At 40.2% G+C, this 27,583-nt stretch overlaps 1 protein-coding gene across 2 annotated transcripts in view; it reads right to left on the bottom strand.

The window, feature by feature from the left end:
- The window catches only part of CELF2 (CUGBP Elav-like family member 2), a 525,704-nt gene that overhangs the window by 392,821 nt on the left and 105,300 nt on the right, over positions 1-27,583 (bottom strand). Inside the window, exons 1-2 of one of the 2 annotated variants that reach the window (XM_073801536.1) lie at positions 10,542-10,728; positions 4,128-4,163 (exon numbers count right to left, since the gene is read on the bottom strand). Coding sequence is in view for 1 of the 2 variants with exons in the window: in XM_073801535.1 (XP_073657636.1) it covers positions 4,128-4,163 (36 nt within the window). In the remaining variant the exon portion in view is untranslated. Of the gene's footprint in view, positions 1-4,127; positions 4,164-10,541; positions 10,729-27,583 lie in introns of those variants that run through there. The other variant, XM_073801535.1, reaches the window with a different exon arrangement.

The following is a 27,583-nucleotide window of genomic DNA, read 5'->3' as shown; positions in this document are numbered from 1 at the left end:
TTTGGTGTCACCAACATTCTCATCTTCTAATTTTTCAAGTTCTTTCAGAAGATAGCACCTTAATTGAGGACAATGAGAAATACGAGATTCTGTCACCTACGAAAGCCCCCCACAGCGGAGTGAACACCTAACTGAGCCCACAAAGCACAAGTGGAAAGCTGAGCTGGCCGATTGCTTTGACTTTCTTCGTCTCCACGTTTGCCCCTTGCTGCTACCTGACCAGTGATAACCATGACTGAGAAATCTGGTCAATCAGAGAGTTCAGTCTTGCCCTCCCACTGCATGGACTCTGTGGAGTTCAAATTTCAGATAACGAAGACCCGTAACTGAAGACCAAAACTCCATAAGTGAAACTGTCACGTCATGACTTTTCTCTCTGAGAGTCACACCAACCAAGTAGCTCTAACTTCTTGGTAGAGAAGCGCAAATAATAATCTGATGGTGTACAGTGATTTCTAGTCATTGGGTATTCCACTGCTCCAATGAGTACTTATTTCCTAACCCCCTCTGAGGAGGCATAGAAAAAAGATCAAGTTATTGGATTAAAATAGAAGAAAAAGGGTTAAGTGTTTCTTTTATAACGTTAATCTCTGGCCCCTGCCTCCACTGGTTTCTGCTAAAATCCAGTAAAAAATCGCATCTTATTTACATATTTAATTATTGTAAGCTTCATTTACCAATACTTAATGTTTTTCAAAGAGCATCCTGACTTCTGGGTGTTGAGCTTTAAAAACTGCTCATGGGGCTTCCCTGGTGGCACAGTGGTTGAGAGTCCGCCTGCTGATGCAGGGGACGCGGGTTCGTGCCCCGGTCCGGGAGGATCCCACAAGCCGCGGAGTGGCTGGGCCCGTGAGCCATGGCCGCTGGGCCTGCGCGTCCGGAGCCTGTGCTCCGCGAAAGGAGAGGCCACAACAGTGAGAGGCCCACGTACCGCGGGAAAAAAATAAATAAAATAAAAACTGCTCATGAATCTCCACTGTAGTCTGTAAGATGCTCCTATAAGGTCTGTTAAATAGCTGTATTTTCTATATTGTTTCGTTTATGCTGAGAAACAGGAGACTATGTTTAAGGAATTAAAATGCTCTCTCTTTTTCAAAAACAGCCACTCATATTGCAGGATAACAGTAAAACCTCTGTTAATATACACCTTGTTTACACCTTTACTCTGCTATGCAAAATAAAGTTCTCCTCTGTATAGTCATCCTTTATATTAAAACCCCAGCTTATCATAACTATTTTAGTTTAGCCTCCATTCCATTTGAACAATTGGGATTTTACCATGATTTAATTAAAACACATCTACCTAAACCAAAAACTTGCACCATTGAAAAAGGTCTTGAAAGGCATGCTTGCAATGGAGAAAAACAATTGTCCTTTGCTACAGCAAAATAAAGCACGGAGTCATGTGTAAGATTAAAAATGATCCTCGTCACAGCTCAAGAAAATGGACCCATACATCCCTTTGCCAGAACACTTCAAGATTAAGAGGACAGCATGAGCGGAACATGTAGTCAGCTTAAATATTTGTTTTAATCCCGACAAGATCATCGGTTTTAATATTTATAATATAATTACAATGCTTTACACATTGCTCATCTAATCTAATTTTTTTCTGGTGACATATTATTACCAGACTTTAATTTCAGCAATGGCAAGAATTCATAGACACATTTAGGTTACCAATCGTAATGAAAGACAAACCAGGTGCCTGTTCAAGTACCTTGTACACATATCTCATCTCAACCTCGATGCATTTTTAACAACCAATACATAATCCACTGCTGTATGATTTGTACACATTCACAGAATAGTATCAACCGGTGGCCAGTTATGGAAAGCAACTAAAGTTGAAATACCCCGTCTCTGTGCAATATTTATAAATGGCCTTTCAGAAAATTTCAAGACAGTCAAAGCCAAGGAAAACCAAAGCATAAACTTGCTATAAAACACCACTGTCTTCCTTTGCAGCCATATATCACAAGTCGGCAGTTGCCTGAATTGCAATTTTCCACTTTTCCTAGATGTCACCGCGTAAGCACACTTTTATGACTAAACGGATAAAAACCCCAACGTGTCACGTTCCGCTAATCATTAGCCAACATGACAAGCCGAGTTAACGACAGGTGCCTTGTTCTAAACGCACCAAGGTTTTCCAGGGTTCATTTACACTTTCCCAGTGACAGGCTGAAGAAATTAGGAAAAAAAAAAAAAAAGGCTGAAAGTTGAACAACTGATTGAATTCTACAAGACTGTAAAACAAACAAACGCTAACAGAAGAAACAGTCTGGACGGCAAGAGAAGTTTTCATCATCAGATAATCACATTCATGGTAATGTGAAGAAGAGAAAGAACTGTCAATGGATAATGTCCCAAACTGCCCCCAGAGAAAGTCAAAAGAATACCTGAAGCTACATTAGAAGAATAATTGAGAAGTAACTGACATATTCACACCCTTACCACCATATATTTCAATGAATGCACACCGAAGTTAGAATGGGATTGGTGTCGTGTTTATTCTCAACACAATGCAATATTAGAGTAACAAAAATTCATGGAAAAAAACAATAAGTAGGCTCATTACTAAAATACCTCCCACAAAACTCAAGAAGAGAGTAGACTCCCTCCAGTAATAAACCAGCTACAACAGATCATTCGAGGCGAATGTGGGAATTGCCACTTGGTATTCACAACAGAACAGTACTTAATAGAATGCAGGGTGCACACCAGATTTCGCAGACATCTCAGTAATTCTTAATCTGCATGATTACAGCTCCGTGTGGGTCTCATCTGACAACACGCGGGTGGCCCACTCCTTAGCCGTTCTAGAAAAGTTTAAAAGTCATCCTTCATTCCATTATTTGGGGATTAACTTCTTCACCACAAACATGGGCAGATACACAACTCTCTCTCTTCCAGAAAACGACAAGGTGCCTCAGTCTTCACACTGGACTCTCTCCAGAGTGAAAGCACCACGACAAACAAACTCAGCTGGGACACCAGAACACAGGCACACTTTTAACCCTGTAAACTAGCACGCGGTTGAAATGCTTCTTTGGGATGTTATCCAAAGAATTAAGACATACAGTAATTTAAACATTTGGGTCACAGTAAACAGTTTTTTAGCCTGTTAATCATGATCCTATAAGCAAAGATTTTCTTTACATTAAAAAAACAAAAAAGCAACCAAATGTGCTTATCTCCTGGAACAGATGGTGACAATATGTACCCTCCCTCGATTCCCTAGTGCTGTTCATCATCACATTCTGTAAACTCTTCTTTTTCTGGTTCTTGAGATTCTCTTGACTTCTGTTTCCAACACTTCCCAGGCAAAACCCTATGCCCTATTAATTCATTCACAGACAGTTACCAAGCACCTTCAAGGACTCAGGCGCAATACTAGGTGCTGTATGTGATGCCCAGGAAAATATCTCTTAAAACATTTCCACTCCCTTTCTTACTTTTTTTCCTTTCTTCTAATAAATAGTGGTAATCATTTCTGATGGCTAGTTGTCTATAATTGGCATCCCGCAATCATCTCTTGTTTCATATAGTGACATAAGATATCCAAAATATGTTAAAGACATCGATCAATTTATATATTGATTTCTTTCCCTGGTGAGACAGTAACTAGGTATTTAAATGATGATATGAATTACAAATGCATTTATATATCATCAAAACTATGATGTAAGTTCTCTAGAGGAAGCTCAAAATTTTCACAAATCTATAAACACTTGAACGCAATACTACTAATGAATATACTGAAGAAAAAAACAATTCAATGCGCCTTTAGATTACCAATAACCATGAATATAATAAAGGAAGTGGCATGTTTATGAGCTCTGCGGAGAAAATAGCTCCAATATACTTATGGGTACATGTGATATAACTTCCAAGGGATGAGAATGATTTCTAAGTCATATATGGACATCACCCTCATGACCTCTTGGTTACATCACTTATATGCGACTCATACACCGTTTCTGGCATTTACATGGTGAAGCATGAGGTCTTAAAATCTAACATGAGGAAGAGAAAGTGAAGAAGACCTCTCCAAGGCGACACAGGTCTTCTGTCAGGGGGTGCATCAGAGCTCACGTACAGAATAAGCAAAGTGTGCTGCTTACCTTGGTAGACTTCCAGCTAATTCTGTGGTTGTCTCTCTGGAAGAAAAAGAAGATAAGCATGATTAGCTTATTTTGGTAACTTATAAAAATGTGTTTAATAAAACCATAATCCAATGCGCCAGGGCATTCTGGAATCATATGGGTGCAGAGGATACTGTATATGCAGCTGTTTAGAAATCTAAAATCGACTCAGCACATTTCTGATTAATTCCCATAAATGTTTCAATGGTTACTTCCCAAGGACATTTTATACACATGCAAAATATCTGCCTCTGCTTTCTGGTGGTAGAGCTCAACTGAGTTTAAAACATTCAAATTTTAAAATGTACGACATACAGAAGGAAAATAGGAGGGAAGAGAGTCCCAAACTGCATCTGGATGTTTTCCACTGAAACAAAGCACACTGTACTCTTTCCAAGAATCACTTAGGAACGAATTCATTGGAGGGTGTGTCTTCGTGTTGATCTCTGTCACCTGAGGTTTATGAGGGAACATGTACAACACAAAATCCAATTATTTTTGTAGCAAATTGCTGTTTTTCATTTCTTTGTTGTAATGTCAGACCAGTTGGGATGGTTGATGGCAGATGCTATGACAATTCAAACGGCACAAATGATATGTCACTGAGGGAAGCTCTGCAGCACGTGAGTAAGAGCGACCAGAGATACATTGCAGAGCTTACTTTTTCCTAATTGCAGTATCTTATCTTTCGATTACAGATGTGTTCGTGGAAGGAATGGGAAGCAAGGAGGAGGAGATGCAGCCTTACTGCTGAGATATTCTAAAAGTGGAGGAGGGCTTAACTTGAGACTGAGGGACGCAAGGTATAATTCTTAGGAACAGTGGTGCATAATATTCTTCATGTCATGTAATCGCTTTAAGAATCTCATAAGAAGAGGTGATATATACATATACAAAGGAATACTACTCAGCTGTAGAAAAGAATGAACTAATGCCATTTGCAGCAACATGGATGGACCTAGAGATTGTCATACTGAGTAAGTCAGACAAAGACAAATACCATATGATATCACTTATATGTGGAATCTAAAATATGACACAAATGAACTTATTTACAAAACAGAAAGAGACTCACAGACATAGAAAACAAACTTATGATTACCAAAGGGGAAAGGGGTGGGGAGAGATAAATTAGGAGTTTGGGATTAGCAGATACACACTACTATATATAAAATAGATATACAACAAGGTCCCATGTATAGCACAGGGAGCTATATTCAAAATCTTGTAATAAACTATAATAGAAAAGAAAAACAAGAATCTCATAAAATACAAACATCTTACATAGAAAAAAATGATACACACATACACATATACACAAAATGTGGTATACAATTATAATTGTCGTGGACCTCTGAAAGCTCATATGTCAACCCTGGGTTAAGAATCTCACCTTGAAACTCACATTGTCTTTACATACTCATCTTGTCGATCCAAATACAGGACTTCCTCCCGGTTTCTAGAACTCCCCCCCTCACCTATTGTCTGTGACAGCACCTGGGCACTTTAGGGACATGCTGGTTCCCCTGGAGCCATGCTGCCTTAAAAATATAAGTGATTATAATTTCAGCTCCCATAGAAATGTTCTTTCCTAAATAACCACATGGTATTAAACCTTCAGCCTTCATTGCTATTGGCTTTCGAGAGAATGTTTCCATTCCTTCAACAAAACCGTAGTTGAAAGCACTGTCCACTACACAGCTGAAGGCCTCACATGTATTCAACTCTTCTAAGAATTTAGTACCTGCCTAAGAAATTTCTCTTTAAAACAGAATATGGAATTGTGGGTACCCCCCAGATAAGAAGCACCCCTCCCTCTAGTCTTCCTTTATAACATGGATCACAACAGAAATATCTTTTGAATTCTATATTATTATTTATCACTCCATCACTTGAGACCAACACACATGAGGACTCAATCAGTATTTGTTCAGTTTGTAAGGAATGAATTAATGAACTTTTCTGACCTTCTCGTTGACCTTGAGGGTTAGATCTATATTTAGAGCTTGATCACAGTAACAGGAGCATCCCAGAGTTAAAGTACAATTACCTTTTCTTCTTTCTAATCTTCTAACTCTTGATTTTTGTCCCCAGACTATACATATTTAAATATTATGGGTTCCCCTGGTATCTTTTAAAACTACGTTGGACTTATATTATCATAAATCCAATTAAACCACTGTAGGGCAGTACTTCTCAATCTGGGCACTATCATGACATTTTAGGCCAAATAATCCTTTCTAGTGAGGAACTGTCCTGTGCTTTGCAGATGTTTAGCAGCACCCCTGGCCTCTACCCACTAGATGCCAGTGGTATCCCCCCTCCCAGACTGTGACAATCAAAATATCTCCAGACATTGCCAAATGTCCTCTGGGGGCTAACCTGCCCTCGGTGGGGAACCACTGCACCAGAGCAACAGAGTCCAAGGGTCTGCAACTGACCTCCGTTTTAAAACCTTCCTGGATTAACCAACAATCTCCATTCTCTTGGAAAAACACAGTGGCTGAGCCCCCTCCAGAGCGCCTGTTTCACTTTGCTCCCATCACCTAAGTTTGCACACTCACCAGGAGTATGTTGTGTTTGTTCCCCCACCCGTTTACGTTAGGACTCATTCAAAGTTCTTGTTTCTATGAAAACTAAGTTGGGTTCTTTGGAAAAACTAAAAAGGACAAGTAGCTTATCAATGAAAAAATGTTGCCTGCCTTATCAGTGAACAAAGGATGTTGCAGCCACCAAGCCATCACGTTACAGCCGCCCTCACGGAACTCAGGATAGAAACAGAATGTCCACCATCCAGCAGTCAGCCAGCTGCAGCCACCCCTGGTGATATACCCAGAGGAGACTCAGGATGAGAAAGCACAGGACACTGGCCCCGGATAGCTGAGGTGCCTATCAAAGGAATTCAGTGAGTCCAGACTCTTGCGTCTTCCCACACATAGTAAAACGCTAAATTTCTTAACTTGAGATATCTGGTTTTCTTTAATTAACAGGAATCTTTCGATGTTCCGACACCTGGTCTTTGTTGTAAAAACTCCTATATACCCTGGCTCCTCCTTTACCCCTCTTTGGAGCAGTCCCTCAGAGCTATTTGAGAGGTTGTGTCCCGGGCTTAAGTCCTCAGTTTTGTCCACCAAATAAAACATAATTCTCAACTTTTAGGTTGTGCTTTTTTTTTTCAGTCGACAAGCTTAAGAAAAACTGATGGTAGATTAGGTCTAGGGACAAGACAACTATAAATATTGGGGAGAAAAAGGACGTGGTTGTTACAAGTTTCTCCAAGTTCTTGTTCCTCTTAAAAAGTAAACTAGAGGGACTTCCCTGGTGGCACAGTGATTAAGAATCCACCTGCCAATGCAGGGGACACAGGTTTGATCCCTGGTCCGGGAAGATCCCACATGCCGTGGAGCTTAACTAAGCCCGTGCGCCACAACTACTGAAGCCCGCGCACCTAGAGCCCATGCTCCACAACAAGAGAAGCCACCGCAATGAGAAGCCTGCGCACCGCAATAAAGAGTAGCCCCTGCTCGCTGCAACTGGAGAAAGCCCGCGTGCAGTAACGAAGATCCAATGCAGCCAAAAATAAATAAGTTTATTCAAAAAAAAAGTAAACTAGAAATTACTAGATGGTGAATTACAGGTGTGATTTATACACAAAAGACAATGCAGAATTCCTCTCATCCATAGACTCAAGGCATCAATCAGCCTTGCCTTTACGGTAAAAGACAAATGCTAGAAAAAAAGTTATGCTCTCCACATATTTAGTACCAGCAAGGGAAAATTTATATTTTATACAACCACGTTCTGAAAAATTTACATTATAATGACAGATATTACTTCATAGGAAAAGTAATTTTTGGTGAACGTGAATAATGAGTGAATACAGTTTAAATTACAAGATGTTACCAAAAAACCCTGATGATTCCATTAGAACACGTAGCTGCACGATTTAAAAAAAATACAAAGAGAGAACCACTGTATTCGGCAGCAGCAATGTGGCAAGGACTCACCAACCAATTGCCATTTGTGAGATCATCAGAACACAGAGCTTTTAAAATAATAACTTGATCACTTTTACCTCTTTATTACTGCTAACAAATCATCTGAATTATTCACATCTTCATGAATTTATACCTTTTGTAAAGAAACCCTTGAGGCAAATAAACATAGCATAATATGCTATGCTTCGTCCAGATAATGTTCCTTCATAACCCCACTGAGAGGACTTAAAGACACCGTACGAAAAACTTTTAGGGCAGTAAAACTACTCCTATGATACCATACTGGTAGACACACGTTATTAAACATTTATCCAAGCCCAAAGAATGTACAGCACCAACAGTGAACCCTAATGTAAACTATGGACTCTGGGTGATGAGAACATGTCAGTGTAGGTTCATCAGTCAAATGCAACATCTGGTGGGCGTGTTGATAAGGTAGGGGGCCATGCGTGGGGTGGGGGGCAGGGGGCATATGGGAAATTGCTCTACCTTCCCCTCAATTTTGCTACAAACCTAAAACTGCTCTAAAAAATAAAGTGCACTGAAAAAAAGATGCTATAAAGACCATGTTTTTTCCAATGAAGTTATATAGATTGCAATGTCCATTAATAATATTACTTTCTAAGCATAAATCATCTGCATCACTAATATTTATTTATCCAACATATTCACTGAACACTTACAATACATTCAACACGCACTGTGCCGGGTTCTTTCAGAGGCACCAAGAAAAATTAAATCCTGATCCTTCTTTCCAAGCGTTTACACCTCAATAAATGATATCATGTAAAGTATAAATTGCTGAATACTTTCGAATTTTCCACTGGTGAAAGCTCCTTTAAGTCAAAGGTCACGTCTTACTAAAAATTTTGAATACTCAGTGCCTGGCACATACTAGACGCTCAATAAATACAAGTGCAAGAGAACCATAAAACACTGTCTCATGGAAGCAACCTAAGTGTCCGTTGCCAGATGAATGGATAAAGAAGATGTGGCACAAAGATATACACAATGGAATATTACTCAGCCATAAAAAGAAATGAAATTGAGTTATTTGTAGTGAGGTGGATAGACCTAGCAAATACTGTATGCTAACACATATATATGGAATCTAAAAAAAAAAAACAAAAGGTTCTGAAGAACCTAGAGGCAGGACAGGAATAAAGACACAGACATAGAGAATGGACTTGAGGACACAGGGAGGGGGAAGGGTAAGCTGAGACGAAGTGAGCGAGTGGCATGGACATATATATACACTACCAAACGTAAAATAGATAGCTAGTGGGAAGCAGCCACATAGCACAGGGAGATCAGCTCAGTGCTTTGTGACCACCTAGAGGGGTGGGATAGGGAGGGTGGGAAGGAGACGCAAGAGGGAGGAGATATGGGAACATATGTATATGTATAGCTGATTCACTTTGCTAGAAAGCAGAAACTAACACACCACTGTAAAGCAATTATACTCCAATAAAGAGGTTTAAAAATAAATAAATAAATAGGAAGTTAAAAAACCCAAAACATTGTCTACTGGCAGGTAATTCCAGTCTCTTAATTTTCTAAGATGCCTGTTTTGTTATAGCAATATTTGGAATTTAATTGCACTAATTTTCTTTCCTTAGTTGTCATTACCAAGATAATCTGATTTCAAGAAGAGAGCGGGAATGCTAAAAACTGAATGAAGACAATGATGAAAAAGATGACAAAGCAAAGTCATATGTTTCGAGAAACAGAATTGACCTAGGGGCTAAGAAATAGACCAAAATGACGGAGGGTGTGAGTTTCTGATAGGTTGCATATCCTTGGGCAATTCCTTCTGCCTCCTGGGGTCTCTAAGTCCCAGAATGGAATAATAATGCTTCCCTTTGATCTAGAGTTGCTGGATCAATCATCGATGTGAACAAACAGGAAGGCTTTCTGCAAATTTGAAGCTGGGCTATACAGTCCATTTTATCAAAGGAAAAAACAAACACCAGAAGAGACAAGTACTTTTCAAAAGCAGACAAGTGTCCCGCGTGTATTACACAGTTTTCGTAGATTATTTAGCATTCCTTAAAAACTTTAATTTTGAATGTGTAGAACATTTGCCAGGGCACACAGAATGATGCCAACTTTTCTTAGCTGTCTGAAAGCGCTCTTCCTCATGCTCTCCTATCCCATCCCACTCCTGAGCTATGCAAATAGTTCTTTTTTTAGGATGTGTTGAAGCAAGAGCTATCTATTTCTGTGCAGCTTGCCAGTTTCCAAAATTAGCTGACAACTATAAAACAGGACATGAGAGCCCCCCTGTTAATTGTGTGTCAGCATGATAAATATTTTTAAGACCTGGAATGTCTGTCTCCAATGGTACCTCCAATTCTTCTAAAAGTACAGACTTTTAAAAAAAATGTTAAAATACCTTTTTTTTTATTGCCTGTCCTACAAATAAATGATTTAATGTTCTGACTGTAGGAGGAGTGAGGTTTTCTTTACTTCAATTAAGGGTGAAAGTGTCACAATCAAGCAAGTTTTGTTCTTTTTCTTCTCTTTTCATTTTTTTCTTTTTTCTTTTTTCTTTTTTTTTTTTTTTGGTCACCCGGTGCTTGGGCCAAATTGTGGGTCTTTAAAGTTGCATCTATTTCCAAATAATACATAGATAAAAAGATTAGCTTCAAGACATCATTAAATATTCATATATCATTTTAGAACAGTTAACTTTTTTCCTATATGGTAAACCTTAGGTCTGGGAAATTTAAAACACCTTAGAGATTAACGTTACTTCTCTCGTTTCTTTGGGTCAAGAAAGCCCAAAGACACTGCTCCTTCCCCCTGCCCCAGCTTCTTTCTTTCCAATCCTTTCTCTGAATTTCTCTTTTGTTTGGTCCTTCGTTTCTTCTCTTCCATTTTTATCCTTCCTCAATTTTCACTCCCATGATTAAAAATATCTTTGTGTGTGTGTGTGTGTGTGTGTGTGTGTGTGTAAACCCAAGCAATTACTCTCACATGGTGAAATCTACACACACACCCCCCCCCCACAGCTCACATTAATTGGTCACTTATTTAATACCAGCCACTATTCTAGGCCATTTACATGCATTCACTCACTTAACCCTTCTAAAAGCCTAATGAAGTCATTACTATGATTCAACTACAACAGAGATGAGGAAAATGAGACAGAAAAATGTTAAACAGCTTCCCAAGGCCACACAGCTAGTGACAGACAGAGCCAGGATGTGAACCAGGCATTCTGGCCCCAAAGCCCATGCTGTGGTCCCTATGCTACACTGCTGCTCAGTATCTGCCAGATCTGATATATCTATATTCCACATCCGTTCATTTGTTCTGGATTCTGCACTGGAACAGAGAACAGCCACAAAAAATGGCCCCACCGTTGGAAACTTTACAATCTGGAAGGGGGAGACAGACAAAAAACAAATGAGCAAATGAATATTTATCACTATCTTACATAGCATATGTCACGAAGAAGAATGAGTCAAGGTAGGAGGTGGTACCTAATGAGTCAAGGTAGGAGGTGGTACCTAACAAGGTAGGAGTTGTAGGGGGGCTATTATTTCTATAGTGGGGGCTATTTCTATAGAGAGGGCTCTCTGAGGAATATGTGAAGGCATGAAACACAACCACTTCTATCCCCACCTTCCCTTCTTAAGTCCCTTTCTTTCCTTTGCACTACTGCATTTCATTCTTCTTTTCGACGAATATTCACTGGTACTCAGTGCATGGAGCAGGCAATACAAGATGATGGTGTGGTTTTTTTTTTTTTTTTTTTTTTTTTTTCAGTACGCGGACCTCTCACTGTTGTGGCCTCTCCCATTGTGGAGCACAGGCTCTGGACGCACAGGCTCAGCGGCCATGGCTCAAGGGCCCAGCCGCTCCACAGCATGTGGGATCCTCCCGGACCAGGGCACAAACCCGTGTCCCCTGCATCGGCAGGCGGACTCTCAACCACTGTGCCACCAGGGAAGCCCGATGCTGTGGTTTTAAAAAAATGATAGACAGTATGGACCTGTACATTCCAAATACTGAGAAACTAAAAGGGGAGACGAGACCCTTACGGAAACTCAGCCAGTCACTTAGAAAACTGCAGGTTTCGACAAGAGACACTTCACATCACTAGAGAGGCCGGCCAGCCTCTCAAATCCACTCCGGCGTGGAAATGAATGAAATGTCAGCCGGCAGCATCCACAGAAGTGGTCCCGCCTGCAGACCGACTTCATGAGAGGTACCACTCCAAGCTCCTTCTGCCGAGCCTGCGCTCCCAGGGGTTAAACCTCCCATGCCTGAGTTTTAAAAAATTAAGTCCACCAAGTAGAGTTTCTCTTTATATCACTTTGGTATTTAGCTCGGGCTGAGGGCAGGCACTATGGGGAGATGGGACTTCTGTCCACCGAATCCTCAGGAAACAGGGTCATACGGGGGGGTGGTTATGGGGAACTAGCACCTGGCAGCAGGCACGCATGCCATGTGGGTTGTCAGAAGACTTGCCGCACGAAGATTGACTTCATCTAATCACCGATACATCCAGCCTCTTTCTGAATAGGCCAGTCCTATGTAGAGTCCTTGCTAAGATTGGATTTGGCTCCAGATTTCCTCAGATTATCTTAGTACTCTTCATATAAAACAGCCACAAATGTGTGCCTCTGGCTGTGTTCTTGTGCTCAGGGGGCCTAGAGAACGCAATCACCCAATGTTTCTCTTAATCAAATCTGCCACAGATACCGTGGCGCTCCAACTGTCACCCGTGAGTTGGGCCACTGTTCAAACAGCACCGCCATCCCTTCTGTCATTGGGAGATGGTGTAAAGCGCTTTTGTCTTCTCTTCTTTCAAAAATGTCATCTTGACACTTAGCTCAGGAATGCACCTGAGAAGAAGAGGCCTGTCCTGGACTTTGCTGGTGGAATTAGGAAAAGGAGAATTATGTCTCCACACTCACAGGTTTACCTCTTAATCATCAGACTCTTTCTGCTCTGTGAATCCACCACGGTTAAATGTTATGATCCAGTGAGAACCTGAATCAGCCATACTTCAAACATTCAGCTTCTACCAGGGGAAGAGGGTGTCAGGTTACCACAAGACCTCTGCATTTAATATTGCTTCATCATTGGGCCCGAAGCTGTACTGGAGTTCGTAAGTGAGCTTCTTAAGGGAAAATATGCCCCCCACATTATTAATTGAAAATAAGTTTTTTCCTTTGATAAATCAGTTTAAGAGGAGGCCCATTGTGCACAAAATGCCTAATTTTTCTCTCTTAGCTCCCAGAGACATAATATCACCAATAAGTCCTATTAATGAGAGAAAATCATCCCCACTCCTGATAATTTCTGGATCAAAGAGGGATTTGCAAATACCAGCCTGCACTGTAATGTTTGACTAATGGCCTAATCCATCCATTGACATGTATGGGCATTGAGTTCATTAGCATTTATCATTAGCATTTATTTATTAATTTGTTCAACAAATACTTCCACAGTTCCTACTATGTGCCAGTTTCTATGTGCTGGGGATGAAGTGTGAAATGAATAAACATGGACCCCTCCCTCACAAGGCTGACCATCCAGTGAGGAAGCTATCGCAACGAACTCTCACAAACAGGTGTGCCTACGTGTCAAGAGCAGGATGAGATTGTATCCGCCCCTATTCCACGATGATTCCCTTCTGCGAGGTTTTTGGGAAAACAAATCCAGAGCGACTTCATCGGTATAATGACACCAAAGTCCTGCCTGATGAAACAGACCTTAGCAAGAGGAAGGATATTTTGTCTCACAGATGCTGTCCTTTCCAAGAATCTAAAATACAAAAGCCACTGCCCAGTCAGAGGCAGATGTGAGAGATTGCAGGAGGACACTGTGGGCTTGCCCAGAATGGGTTCTGGGCTGGGGGAGGGCAGCAGAGGACCAAAGACACAGGGAGGATGGGGGGAGGGAGGGAGAAGGAGGAGAAGGAAGCCGCCATAGTCAAACTCCATGGCGGATGGAGCAACGTACTGAAAACAGGTGGAGAGATGGGTTACACCAGCTCTTGGACCCCTGGCTGGACACTGGCGAGGAGTCCAATTACTTCCTCCTCCCCTTTACAGACAGGCCCCGCAAGCCCTGCCAGGCACTGGGGGCTATCGGGCTTTGAGGAACAGAAGCTGCAGCTCAGGCCTCTTGGCCTTGTTTGTTTCCACCCAACAGCCCGAGTAAGGACCAGATAGATACGCTTCTGTTTGGGGTTCAGAGTGTCCAAAAGGCCAGCACCTCAGAGGGTGCTTCTATGTGGACCTGGCCTCCAACCTGCTGTCAGGAATGGGTCTAAGGCCAAGGCATTAAAAAATTTTTTTAATTAGTAATTTTAAAGTTTTTAATTAAATTAGAATAAGTAATTTTTTAATTAAAAAAATATACCAGAAATTCTGTCAAAGCTTACTCTGGTTATAGGGTGGAAGGCTCACAGCAGCCATCCACGGACACTGAAAAGTACTAAGGGTTGTTTTGATGTGATTTGGGGGAATCTTGGCTTTTTGTTGGTTTTCTATTTTTTTACTTCTCAGAACAGTGGCCATAGTAGGTACATAATAAAATGCCTCTCTCTCCTGAAGCTAAAGAACTCACTTTTCTCTCCAGTAGTGTCCAAGGGTGTATTCATTTTGTTTTTCAACCTGCCCTGATACAGTCTTGGATGAGGAACAGGTTGGTGCTACTACTCCTCATTTTGCAGACAAGTAAAGTGAGGCTCTAAGAGGTTCAAGAGTTTGTGATCAAACAGTCAACTCAGGGACTCCTGCCCGGCCCTTCTGACTATAAAGGCAAGCAGGGAGGTCTGGGCAGAAGCACAGAACTCCATCTGAGTTCTGAGCACAAAGGGAGGAGTGGGAGGAAAATTCTCCCATTCACAGGACGTGTTCACCCTTCTTAAATGTACCCGTTTGAAATAACACGACTCTGAGAGCTATCCACAGAGGGGTGTAGTTAAGGCTGTTTTAGATCCCTCACATCTTCCAGGTCGCTTCGAGGACCCTGCTGGGTCAATTAAATGTGGTATTCATCACTACCTCTGGAAATTCAAATCTGTGTATTCAATCATGGTGGGTCATGTCCAAATCTCTCCTTTAACAATTGCCAATATGCTTTTTGTGGCGATGGGGATTTTGAAATCTCCAACCTTCAACACATTCACAGATGACAATTATATCTCTACAATCACTAATAAAATAAAATAAAACCAACAGAAAAGGAATCAACAGTAAAAGAGCTAAATTATAGATAAGAGAATATTCATAAATCTATACCTCATCTCATGAATGTGGGTGCACTGTCTGTATGCCAGGATTTCTTTAGCCATTGGTGATATTCAGCATATTGCAATCGAGTGCAATTACAGTTAGCTACAATTAAGAACAATTACAGCTTTTATTTCTCTACTTGTTCTTTAAAAGTACATGTGTAATAAAACTTTTTTTTACAAGGTGAAGAATATAATTATACATCCTTATAACGTCTCAAATAATTAGTCTGACTAAAGTTTCTTCTGGAACAATTTTCATTTTAACTGTCAGAGCTGCCATTTATAGTCAATGGAACATACTTTTTAAAAAATTCCATCATTAACCTTTTTCACCCCATATAGCTGTATATGTATTATTGGTATAAATGGAAGGTTTTAGGATTTAAAGCTCTAGGGCCTGCTCCAAGCTAGAAAACAATTTTCCCTTCTAGTTGTGTGTGTGTGTGTGTCCTTTAATTAAAAAAAAAAAAAAAAAGAAATGCTAGCTTTGTAGAGTCTGTTTTCTTGCTCAGGATTTTTGGAAAAAAAAAGTTGCTTATGTTAGAAAGATACGTTCACTAGTTCTATATGACAGAACACTGTCTCTTTGTTTATTTATGGCATATTTACACAGTGCCTCAACTATGCAGTGCCAAAACTAAGAAGTCCCTGGATTGTGACAAATGTGTCTCTTGGTTTAGTAAATCGTGAGGCACAAGGTCAATATTAGCCAAACAGAATCAGTGACTAATTACTATCAGTGAAATGCTACCTTTTCATAAATCTAGACTCCAACTCAAACACACTTTATCACTGCCTCCCCCACTGGACTGTAAAGTCTGACAGGCTCCTGTCCATCTCTATCACCAGCACCCAGAATGGAGAGTAGCTCTTATAAAGTGCTCAATAAATTGAATACATTGAATCAATGAGGATGCAGTTCCTTCCCATTTATGTAGGGAATAATGGAAAATTAATCACCTGAATGACTTTGACGCTAGAAGAAAATTAGGTAATACCATGCTGGAAATTAAGGATATTTTCACCACTTATCTGGTTGAATTAGCTGTCCTGGGAAATAAATTGTTAGACAAAGTCTGTGTCCCTGGGAATCAGGAGCGGAGAGTTGGAACAGATCTTTTAAGGTCCTTTACCACCTTGAGATTATCTTGACAGCTTACCAAACTTAGACCAACTTAAAGGCAATTAACATAAGCCTAAATAGGGCATGTGTAGTTGTGTGGAGGTAAATAGATAGCAATCACATCCTTGAGACACACTATTAGCATCAAAGATGCTAATACACTGAGACATGGCTCTTGTTAAAAATCCCCTCAGTATTCAAAATACTGAGAGAGATTTAGATGCAACTAACACTTCAGAGTTTATCATTTATTCCACAACAGCCAGCAATGACCACGTTCTTACCATAGTTTGAACACTTAGCACTTGACATAAATTCCCCCTTCTATTCTCCACAACTGTTAGTTATCATTATATCCATTTTTCAGAAGGAAACTGAGGCTCAGAGAAGTCAAGTAAATTTGAACCCAGGCCTGTCCAACCCTATAATAAATGATTTAAGACAAGAACACAAAACAACACATGGCTAATCATGGTCAAAAGACACCAAAAATAGGATGATAATCTGGGTGGATCTCTATAGCAATCTAATGGCCAAAGTGAGAGAAACGGGGATCTAGGAAAAAAAGTTTCACTCCCCAACTTTACTAATAGATCAACTTTTATCTTACTGGTTCTAGACACAGATACTTTCTGTGGAAAAGATCTGAATGCACTGGAGGTTTTGAGAGTAAATAAGAGGGTCAAGCGGTACTTCTCAGGGTCAGGTCTAAGGCTGAAGGTTAAACTACTTCTGGGCATCCACCGCCCCCCGCCCAATGCACAATAAGGCCTTGGAAATTCATCATAGCGCTGTGTGCTACCCAAATAATGCAAACGCCCACAAATAAGGCAATGGAATAACTGCTGTATCCACACTGTGGACCGACTATGGAGCCTTTAGAAAGAACCAGGAAGCCGTGTAAGTTCTAAAATGGATAGAATTCCAATGTATATTGAAGGATAAAAAGAATAAGCTGCAGGAAAATACGTTGGGTTTTAACGCTGCTGATTTTAAAAACAAACAGAACAAGATGTTCCATGGGTCCGTTTGAGAACGGAAAGGCCTAGAAATAGGCCTGGGAGGACGCACAGGAGGCGGAAAAGTGGCGACCTCTGCAGAAAAAGGAGAGGTGGGCATAGAACTTCTACACACAGAACTTTTTTCTTTTTTCTTTTTAAGGGCCGTGCAGCCAACCCGAGGGTCTCGAGGGTGGAGGGTCCTTTCCTGGGCAGCAGCTCTCGTGCGAGCGAGGGTGCAGGGTCGGTCTGAGATGGGAGAGCGGGCGCGCACCAGGCTCTGCACGTGATTCCACTCGCGACGCCCGCCCGCTGGGCCAACAGGGAACACTTACCCGCTTGCCTCTGGGCCAGGTCCTGCCTCAGCGCCAGCGGGTCGCTCATGGCGTCGGGCGTGCACGGGCCTGGCGATCTACCCGCCCGGAGAAGGGAGACAAGGAGCCCAGGTCGCCTACCAACAGCGGGACTCCGGTCCGCTAGGGGCACCAGGAAGGTCCCCAAGGCCCCCATGCGCGCGGCTCGGCAGCACGCAGGCGCAGTTCGGCGCCTCGGGTCCAGGTCGCCATCATCACCGGCCGCCAGGGGGTGCCTGGGGTGATGCGGTGGGGCACGTAGGACCAGAGGGGCACATCCACAGAAAAGGCTGCTTATGCAAAAACTACTTTCACTCGGTCAGGCTGGCTTAAGAGCATGTAGAGAGATTCGTGAAATGCATGCAAAGCCAATTTTGCATGTATTAAATCAATTTTATAAGTCCTCCGAAAGCTTTCCTATTTAAAGGAGCCCTTTGGGGACGCTGGGTAAAGAATATGATCCGTCTCTCGCTTGCCTTATAACTTGGCATCTTCCTAAATCGGGCTTGCTTATTGGAAAGTTCTGTAATGAACAGAATTCTCTGCGGTAAGGGTTAAGTAGGAAGTGAGGAGAGATTTCTGTTAATAGAAAAAATAAGTCCGAGATGACAGCTGTGGCCTGGGTTCTACGTGGAGTCCTTCACTTTTTCATCTAACATCTGGGAGAAGAAAGTTTTTAGCTATTTCTAAGAGGCTGGACAGGTGCGACCCTGATGTTCCACAGATATCACAGACAAGTTGCAGAAAGTAAATGTTATTGGAACCATCTGAACAAACATCCCAGTGGAACATGTCTGGTAGCTCATGTGCCAAATCAGGGCCAGTCTTACTCAGATTGGGAAACACTGGGGAGCTTCAAGGAAATTCTTTCCTCTCAGTAACCTGGCCTCCCAGACTGCTTCCCTGAGAGCTGAAATTTCCCTCCTTCCCTCTCTCCTTCCTTCCTTCCTTCCTTCCTCCCTCCCTACCTTCCTTCCCTTTCCTTTCCTTTCTTTAGGAAGAGTTCATCTCTGCTTTACTAACGTATAATTATGCACAATAAATTGAGTATACTTAAAGTGTGGGATTTGGTTAACAGTAGACACAGGTACGTACCCATGAAACTGTTCCCACAATCAAGACAGTGAGCATACCCATCCACCCCAGGAGTTTCCTTCTGCCCCACTGTAATTCCTTCCTCCCATCCCTCCCTCCATCTCCAAGTAACCGCTGATCTGCTCTCTATCACTCCACATTAGTTTGCATTTCCTAGAAGTTTCTATAAATAGAATCATACAGTATTACTTTTTTTAGTCTGGCTTCTTTTACTCAGCGTAATCATTTTGCGATTCAGATGTGTTGTAGCCTGTATCAATAACTCCTTCTTTATTGCTGAGCACGATACCCTGAATGTGCCACGGTTTGTTTAACCATTCTTTTCTTGATGGACACGTGGGTTGTTTCCATCTTTTGACTATCACAGATAAAGCTGCTAAAAACATTCATGTACACATCTTAATACGGACATTGTATGATTTCCTTTCTCCGGGTAAACATCTAGCAGTGGAATAGCTGTATCATATGGTAGGTGTATATCTAATTTTTTTAGGAAACTGACATACGGTTTTCTAGGGTGACTTGTCTCATTTTAAATACCCAACCAGGAGCATAGGAGAGTATATGACAGTCCCAGAAGTTCCCTCTACCATGATTTGGTATGATTAGTCTTTTTAATTTTAGCCTAGAAATTCTAATAGGTGTATAGTGGTAGTTCATTGTAGGTTTAATCTGGCTTTCCCTAAAAACTAATGCTGCTGATCATCTTTTCTTGTACTTATTTGACATCTTTGTACCTTCTTGGGAGAAGTACCTGTTCAAAGCTTCTGTCCAATTTTTTTTAAATGTAGTTATTTGTTTTCCTGTTGCATTTTCAGGGTGCTTTATCAGATCCATAATTTACAAATGTCTTTTCCTAGTCTGTGACTTACCTTTTCTTTCTCTTCATGGTTTCTCTCAAAGAGAAGGATTTTTTTAAAGTCCAATCACTAAATTTTATTTTTTTAACATCTTTATTGGACTTTTACAATGGTGTGTTAGTTTCTGCTTTATAGCAAAGTGAATCAGCTATACATATACATATATCCCCATATCTCCTCCCTCTTGCGTCTCCCTCCCACCCTCCCTATCCCACCCCTCTAGGTGGTCACAAAGCACCGAGCTTATCTCCCTGTGCTATGCAGCTGCTTCCCACTAGCGATCTATTTTACATTTGGTAGTGTATATATGTCCATGCCACTCTCTCACTTCATCCCAGCTTCCCCTTCCCCTTCCCCGTGTCCTCAAGTCCATTCTCTATGTCTGTGTTTTTATTCCTGTCCTGCCCCTAGGTTCATAGAACATTTTTTTTTTTTTGATTCCATGTATATGTGTTAGCACACGGTATTTGTTTTTCTCTTTCTGACTTACTTCACTCTGTATGACAGTCTCTAGGTCCATCCACCTCACTACAAATAACTCAATTTCATTTCTTTTTATGGATGAGTAATATTCCATTGTATATATGCAATCACTAACTTTTAGATCACTCTTTTTAGAGTGGTATTTAAGAAATCTTTGCCTATCCAAAGTCACAAAGATTTTTCTCTAATGTTTTCTTCTAGAAGACTTATAGTTTTGTATTTAGTATTTTGTATTTAGTCCTATGATTTATTTTGTATTTAGTCCTATGATAATTTTGAGTTAATTCTTTTTGTATTTAGTCCTATGATAATTTTGAGTTAATTCTTTTTGTACGACGCAAGGATTAAAGTTTATTTATTAATGTTTTGCATGTGGATATCTAATTGATCCAGTACCATGTATTGAGAAACCTATCATTTTCTTACTGAATTGTCTTTGCATCTTTGTTGAAAACCAGTTGTCCATATATGTATAGATCTCCTTCTGGGCTGTGTATTTTGTTGCCTTTATCTGTCTATCTTTTTGTCAATATCACACTGTTTTGATTACTGCAGCTTGATAATAAGTCTTGAAACCATGCAGTATTAGCCTTCCAACTTTGTTCTTTATTTTTTCAGTTATTTTGGTTATTGTAGGCCCTTCACCTTTCCACATGAATTTTAGTCGATTTCTATTTTTAAAAGCCTGCTGGCATTTTGATTGGTATTGCATTAAAACCATAGATCCATTTGGAGAGAACTGACATCTTAACAATATTGAGTCTTCTGACACATGAATTGGTATTACTTCTCTCCACTTACTTAGGTTTTCTCCAATTTCTCTCTGCATGTCTGGTGGTTTTCACTGTATAGATTTTCACCTCTTCTGTCAGATTTACTCCAAAGCACTTGATATTTTTGATGGTATCATAAATGGTAGTATATACAAACAGCTCATGAAACTCAATCAAAAAATGTGCAGAAGACCTAAGTAGACATTTCTCTAAAGGCATACAGATGGCCAACAGGCACATGAAAAAAATGCTCAATGTCACCAATTATTAGAGAAATGCAAATCAAAACTACAATGAGGTATCACCTCACACCAGTCAGAATGGCCATCATTAAAAAGTCTACAGGGCTTCCCTGGTGGCGCAGTGGTTGAGAGTCTGCCTGCCGATGCAGAGGACACGGGTTCGTGCCCCGGTCCAGGAGGATCCCACATACCGTGGAGTGGCCGGGCCCGTGAACCATGGCCGCTGAGCCTGCGCGTCCAGAGCCTGTGCTCCACAGGCTCCGTGGAGAGGCCACAACAGTAAGAGGCCCGCGTACCGCAAAAAAAAAAAAAAAAAAAAGTCTACAAATAACAAATGCTGGAGAGGGTGTGGAGAAAAGGGAACCCTCCTACAGTGTTGGTGGGAATGTAAATTGGTGCAGCCACTATGGAAAACAGTATGGAGGTTCTTTACAAAACTAAAAATAGAGTTACCATATGATCCAGCAATCCCACTCCTGGGAACATATCCAGAAAAGACAAAAACTCTAATTTGAAAAGATATATGCACTCCAATGTTCATAACAGCACTATTTACAGTAGCCAAGACATGGAAGCAACATAAGTGTCCATCAAAGATGAATGAATACAGAAGATGTGGTATACATACACAATAGAATATTACTCAGCCATTAAAAAGAATGAAATATTGCTATTTGCAGCAATAGGATGGATCTAGAGAATATCATACTAAGTGAAGAAAGTCAACAGAAAAAGACAAATATTATATGACATTACTTATATGTGGAATCTGAAAAATAATACAAATGAATCTATTTATAAAACAGAAATAGATTCACAGACATAGAAAACAAACTGATGGTTACCAAGGGAGAAAGCGGTGGAGGGGGGGGATAAATTAGAAGTATGGGATTAACAATACACACTACTATATATAAAACAGATAAGCAACAAAGATTTACTATATAACACAGGGAACAATACTCAATATCTTATAATAACCTATAATGGAAAATAATCTGGAAAAAATACATATATATATATAACTGAATCACTTTGCTGTACATCTGAAACACAGTATTGTAAATCAACTATACTTCAATAAAAAATAAATGGTAGTATACAGAAATATGACTTACTTTCATATACAGATCTTATTTTTTATTTATTTATTTGGCTGCCTCGGGTCTTAGTTGAGGCATGCGGGCTCAGTAGTTGCAGCATGGGGACTTAGTTGCGCTGCAGCATGTAGGATCTTAGTTCCCCAACCAGGGATTGAACCCATGTCCCCTGCATTGGAAGGCAGACTCTTAACCACTGGGCCACCAAGGAAGTCCCATATACAGATCTTATATCCTGTCAATTTGCTAAGCTTATTCATTAGTTCTAGTAGGTTTATGTAAATGCCATAGAATTTTCTACATAGACAACCATATCATTTCTAAATAGACAGCTTTACTTCTTCCTTTTCAATACAGATGTCCTTTATATTGCACTTTTATATCAGTTTTGATGGCACTGGCTAGAATCTCCAGTATAATGTTGAATAAAAGTGGAGAGGCAGACATCATTGTCTTGATCCTGAGCTTAGACGAAAATCATTAAGTCTTTCCCCATGAAGTATGATAATAGCAGTTAATTTTTCATATCAGATTGAGGCAGTTCCTGTGTAGTCCTAGTTTGCTGAGACGTTTTTACCCAGGAATAGATGTTGAATTCTGTCAAATCCTTTTATGCATTAGATGGTTTCAGTTTAATACGGAAAATTACATCAATTGATTTTCAAATGATGCAACAAGTTTGCATTCCCGACATAAAAGCCACGTGGTTATCATGAATTTTCCTTTTTATACATGGTTGGATTCAATATGCTACTAGTTTGTTTAGAATGTATACATCTACGTTCACAATGGGTACTGATCTGTAGTTTTCTTGTAGTGTCTTTGTCTGTTTTTGGCAATAGGGTGATGCTAGTCTGTAGAATGTGTTGGGAAGTATTCCCTCCTTTATAATTTTCTAGGAGAGTTTGGGTAGGATTTTACTATTTCTTCCTTAAATATTTGGTAGAATTTACCAGTAAGCCCTTCTGGATTTGGAGTTTTCTTTGTGAGAAAGTTTTTAACTACAAATTCAATTTCTTATTAGATATAGGGCTATTCAGGCTATAGTCGTCCCTCGGTATCCATGAGGCATTGGTTCCAGGACCCCCCACTTCAGATGCCAAAATGTGTGGGTGCTCAAGTTCCTTATATAAAATGGCACAGAACAGCTGGCTCTCCATATCCACAGGTTCCACATCTCTGGAGATGGGGGGCCCACTGTATTTATTTCTCCTCGAGTGAGATTTAATAATTTGTGTGTTTCAAGGAATATGTCTATTTCATCTAAGTCCGCAGTTGGCCCATAGCCTGCAAGCTAATTTTTTTTTTTTCACATTTTTAAAGATTGAAAAAAATGTGACCGAGACCATATGAGGTCCTCAAAGCCTAAAGTTTTTACTCATTGGCACTTTCCAGAAAAAGTCTGTAGATCCCTAATCTAAGTTTTGAATTTACTGGCATCATTTTACGCATAGTATTCATTATTCTTCCTTTAAATATTTGTAGAATCTCAAATCATGTTACATCTTTCATTTTTGGTATTAGTAAATTGTTTCCTTTTTTCCCCTAATCCATCTATCTAAAGGCTTAGCAATTTTATTAACTTCTGAAAGAACCAGCATTTGGTTTCATTAATTTTTTCTGTTGTTTTTCTATTTTCTATTCCATTCTCATCTTTATTATTTCTTTTATCCTACATATTTTGTGCTTAATTAGCTCTTCTTTTTGTAGTTTCTTAATGTGGAAATTGAATTCATGGATTTGAGGCTTTGTTTCTAATATAAGAATTTAGTGCTGAAAAGTCTTCATAATACCACTTTAATGGCATTCCACAAATATTGATAGGCTGTGTTTCTATTTTTATCCAGTTCAAAATACTTTCTGATTTTCCATTTGATTTACTTGACCAATGGATTATTTATAAGTATGTTATTTTCATTTCAAATATTTAGAGATTTTCTGTTATTGATTTCTAATTCAATTCTATTTTGTCAAAGTGTGTACTTTGTACCACTTGAATGCTTTTAAACTCATTGAGACTTGTTTTCTGGCTCAGAGTGTGGTCTATTTTATAAATGTTCCATATGCACTTGAAAAGAATATGAATGTTGTTGTTGGGTGTAATGTTCTATAAATGTCAATTAAGCCAAGTTGGTTCAAGTGTTGTTCAAATCTTTTAAACTCTTGCTGATTTCTTGTTTACTTGTTTTTATCATTTCTTAAGAGAGGAGTGCTGAAATCTCTGACTATTGTGGATTTGTCTATTTCTTCTATGTTTTTGCTTCTTGTATTTTGAATCTCTGTTATTAGAAGCATAAAAGTTTAGGATTTCTATATTCTCTTGAAAAACTGATAATTGACCCCTTTATCATCAAATGACCCTATTTTTCTCTGGTAATATCCTCATTATTAATAGAGCCACTCCAACTTTCTTTTGATTAGTGTTACCACGGTGTATTCGTTTCTTAGGGGTGTTGTAACAAAATACCAGAAAACGGGGGGCTTAAAAAACCAGAAATTTATTCTCTCACAATTCTGGAAGCTGGAAGTCCACAATAAAGATGCCAGCAGGGCCATGCAGTCTCTGAACTCTCTGGCAAAGAACCCTCCTTGCCTCTTCCTAGCTTCCAGTAGTTGCCGACAATCCTTGGTGACCCTGGCTTATAGCTGCATCCCTCCAGTCTCTGCCTCTACTGTCACATGTCCATCTTTCCCATTTGTGTCTGTGTCTGTGTCTCCTCTCTTCTTACAAGGACACCAGTCATATTGGATTTAGGGTCTACCTTAATCCAGTATGCTCTCATCTCAACTACTTACACCTGCAAAGATCCTATTTCCAAATAAGTCACATTCTGAGGTTCTGGGTAGACATGCTTTTGGCGGGGGGACACTATTCAACCCATCACAGTTTGCTCTCTGGACCCCCCCAATTCACATCCATACACTTCCATGCATGCAAAATACATTCATCTCATCTCAACATACCCCAAATTCTTAACCCATGCCAACATTAACTTTAAATCCAAAATCCCATCTAAATATCATCGTTTCAAAACAGTTCCAAATATCATATAAATCATCTAAATTAGGTATGGGTGAGATTCTGTGCGTGATCCATCCTGGGAAAATTCCTATCTATACGTAGGCCTATGATACTAGAAAATAAGTTATCTGCTTTCAAAGTACAATTGTGGGTCAGGCATAAGATAGACATTTCCATTTAAAAAAAAAAAAGGAATAAAGGGTCATTATTGGTCTAAACAAGTTTGGATTAGAGCAGGGCAAGTTCCATTAGGTTTCAGGGCCTGAAAATAATCTACCTTCTGGGCCCATGAAGACTGAGGCAGCTCCTGCCTCTGAGCTGGCAGAGATCTCATCAACCTCTGTCTCTGAGCCCATGGAGGCCCCATGGGCCCCTCCTCTGGGTCTGCCTCTCTGACCTCTGTGTCTGCAGTTCCATCCTCGGAGTCTGAGGAATTCGTCCATACTCTTGAGGAGCAGAGCACGTTTCTAGTTGAGTAGCTCTATCAGCCTGTTTTCTATTATAGAATCCAAGACATCTGACAGCCTTCTTCCATTTCATTCTGTCTTTGTTCCTTTCAGTCCAAGCTGTCAGCGTTTCTGCTAATATAATATTCTTTAAAACCTGGTTGGTCTCCTAAGTATGCCATGGGGATCTAAACCATTACACAAGAGGATTCTCTACAGATACTTCCTAGATAACCCCATCTCTATTCCTGGCTTCTGCTGGGATGGTTGGTTGGATCCATGAGTCACACACTTAGCATAGTCAGTGAAGGTGTGTCCAACCACAGCCTTAGCCTTGTTTCCAGAGCACACTCTAGACAAGCTGAGAACTTTCTAATCATCAAATGCTGGTTCTTTTTTGCTTAACAGTTCCTTCTTCAATGTATCTTTTTCCTCTCTCATTTTACCATAAGCAACAGAAGAAATCGGGCCGCACTTTCCACACTTTGGTTGGAAGTCTCTTCAGCTAAATAACCAACTTCATTGCTTACAAATTCTACTTTCTACCAAACACTAGAGTACAATTCAGCTAAGTTTTCTGCCACTTCATAACAAGGACTGTCTCTCGTCCAGTGTCCAATAACATGTTTATTCTGAGACTTCACCAGAAGAACCTGAGTTTTTGTATTTCTACCCATATCTGTTCATGATGATATATGGATTATCTAAGATGACAGAAGCTTTCTCTACATGCCTTCACTTCCTTCTGAGCCTTTACCAAAATCACCTTTAATGTCCATATTCCTACTAACAATCTCTTCAAGACAGTCTAGGCCTTTTCTGTCATGCACCTCAAAATTCTTCCACCCTCTACTCATGACCCAATTCCAAAGCTACTTCCAGATTATTAGGTATTTGTTACAATAATACCCCATTTTCCCAGTACCCAAATCTGTACTCATTTCCTAGGGCTTCCATAACTAATTACCAGAAACTAGGTGACTTAAAACAATAGAATTTTATCCTCTCACAGTTCTGGAGGCCAGAAGTCTGAGATCAAGGGGTTGGCAGGACTGTGTTCCCTCTGCAGTCTCTAGGGAAGAACCTCTTGCCTCTTCCCAGCTTCTGGTGGCTGTGGACAATGTTTGGTACTCTGTGGCTTGCACCGACATCATCCCAGTCTCTGTCTCTGCTGTCACATGTCCTTCTTCCCCGTGTGTGTGTCTGTGTTTCTGTGTCTCCTTCTCTCTTCTTATTAGGCCCACCCTAATCCAGGATGCTCTCATCTTACTAATTTTATCTGCAAAGATCCTCTTTCCAAGTAAGATCTCATTGTGAGATTCTGGGTGGATATGAATTTGGGGAGGGAAGGACACTATTCAACCCAGTACACATAGTGTATCTTTTTTCACCCTTTTACTTTTAACCTATTTATATCTTTATAGAGGCAGTGCATGTCTGCAGGCAGCATATAGTTGGGTCTTGCTCAATCTAGTTTATTTTTTATTTCATTTTTTACTGAAGCATAGTTTATTAAAATATTAATTAATGTCAGGTGTACAACATAGTGATTCCATATTTTTATAGATTATATTCCATTTAATGTTATTGTAGAATATTGGCCATATTCCCTGTGCTTACAGCTTACTTTTCCCATTAAGACCTTTTTAGGTACTGTACCCATTGCCCTGTGGATCTTGAG

This window comes from Tursiops truncatus, chromosome 2 (assembly GCF_011762595.2).
Source record: "Tursiops truncatus isolate mTurTru1 chromosome 2, mTurTru1.mat.Y, whole genome shotgun sequence".
Classification (NCBI taxonomy): Eukaryota; Metazoa; Chordata; class Mammalia; order Artiodactyla; family Delphinidae; genus Tursiops; species Tursiops truncatus.
The sequence above is the reverse complement of the archived record's forward strand: the minus strand, read 5'-3'. Positions and strand labels throughout refer to the sequence as shown.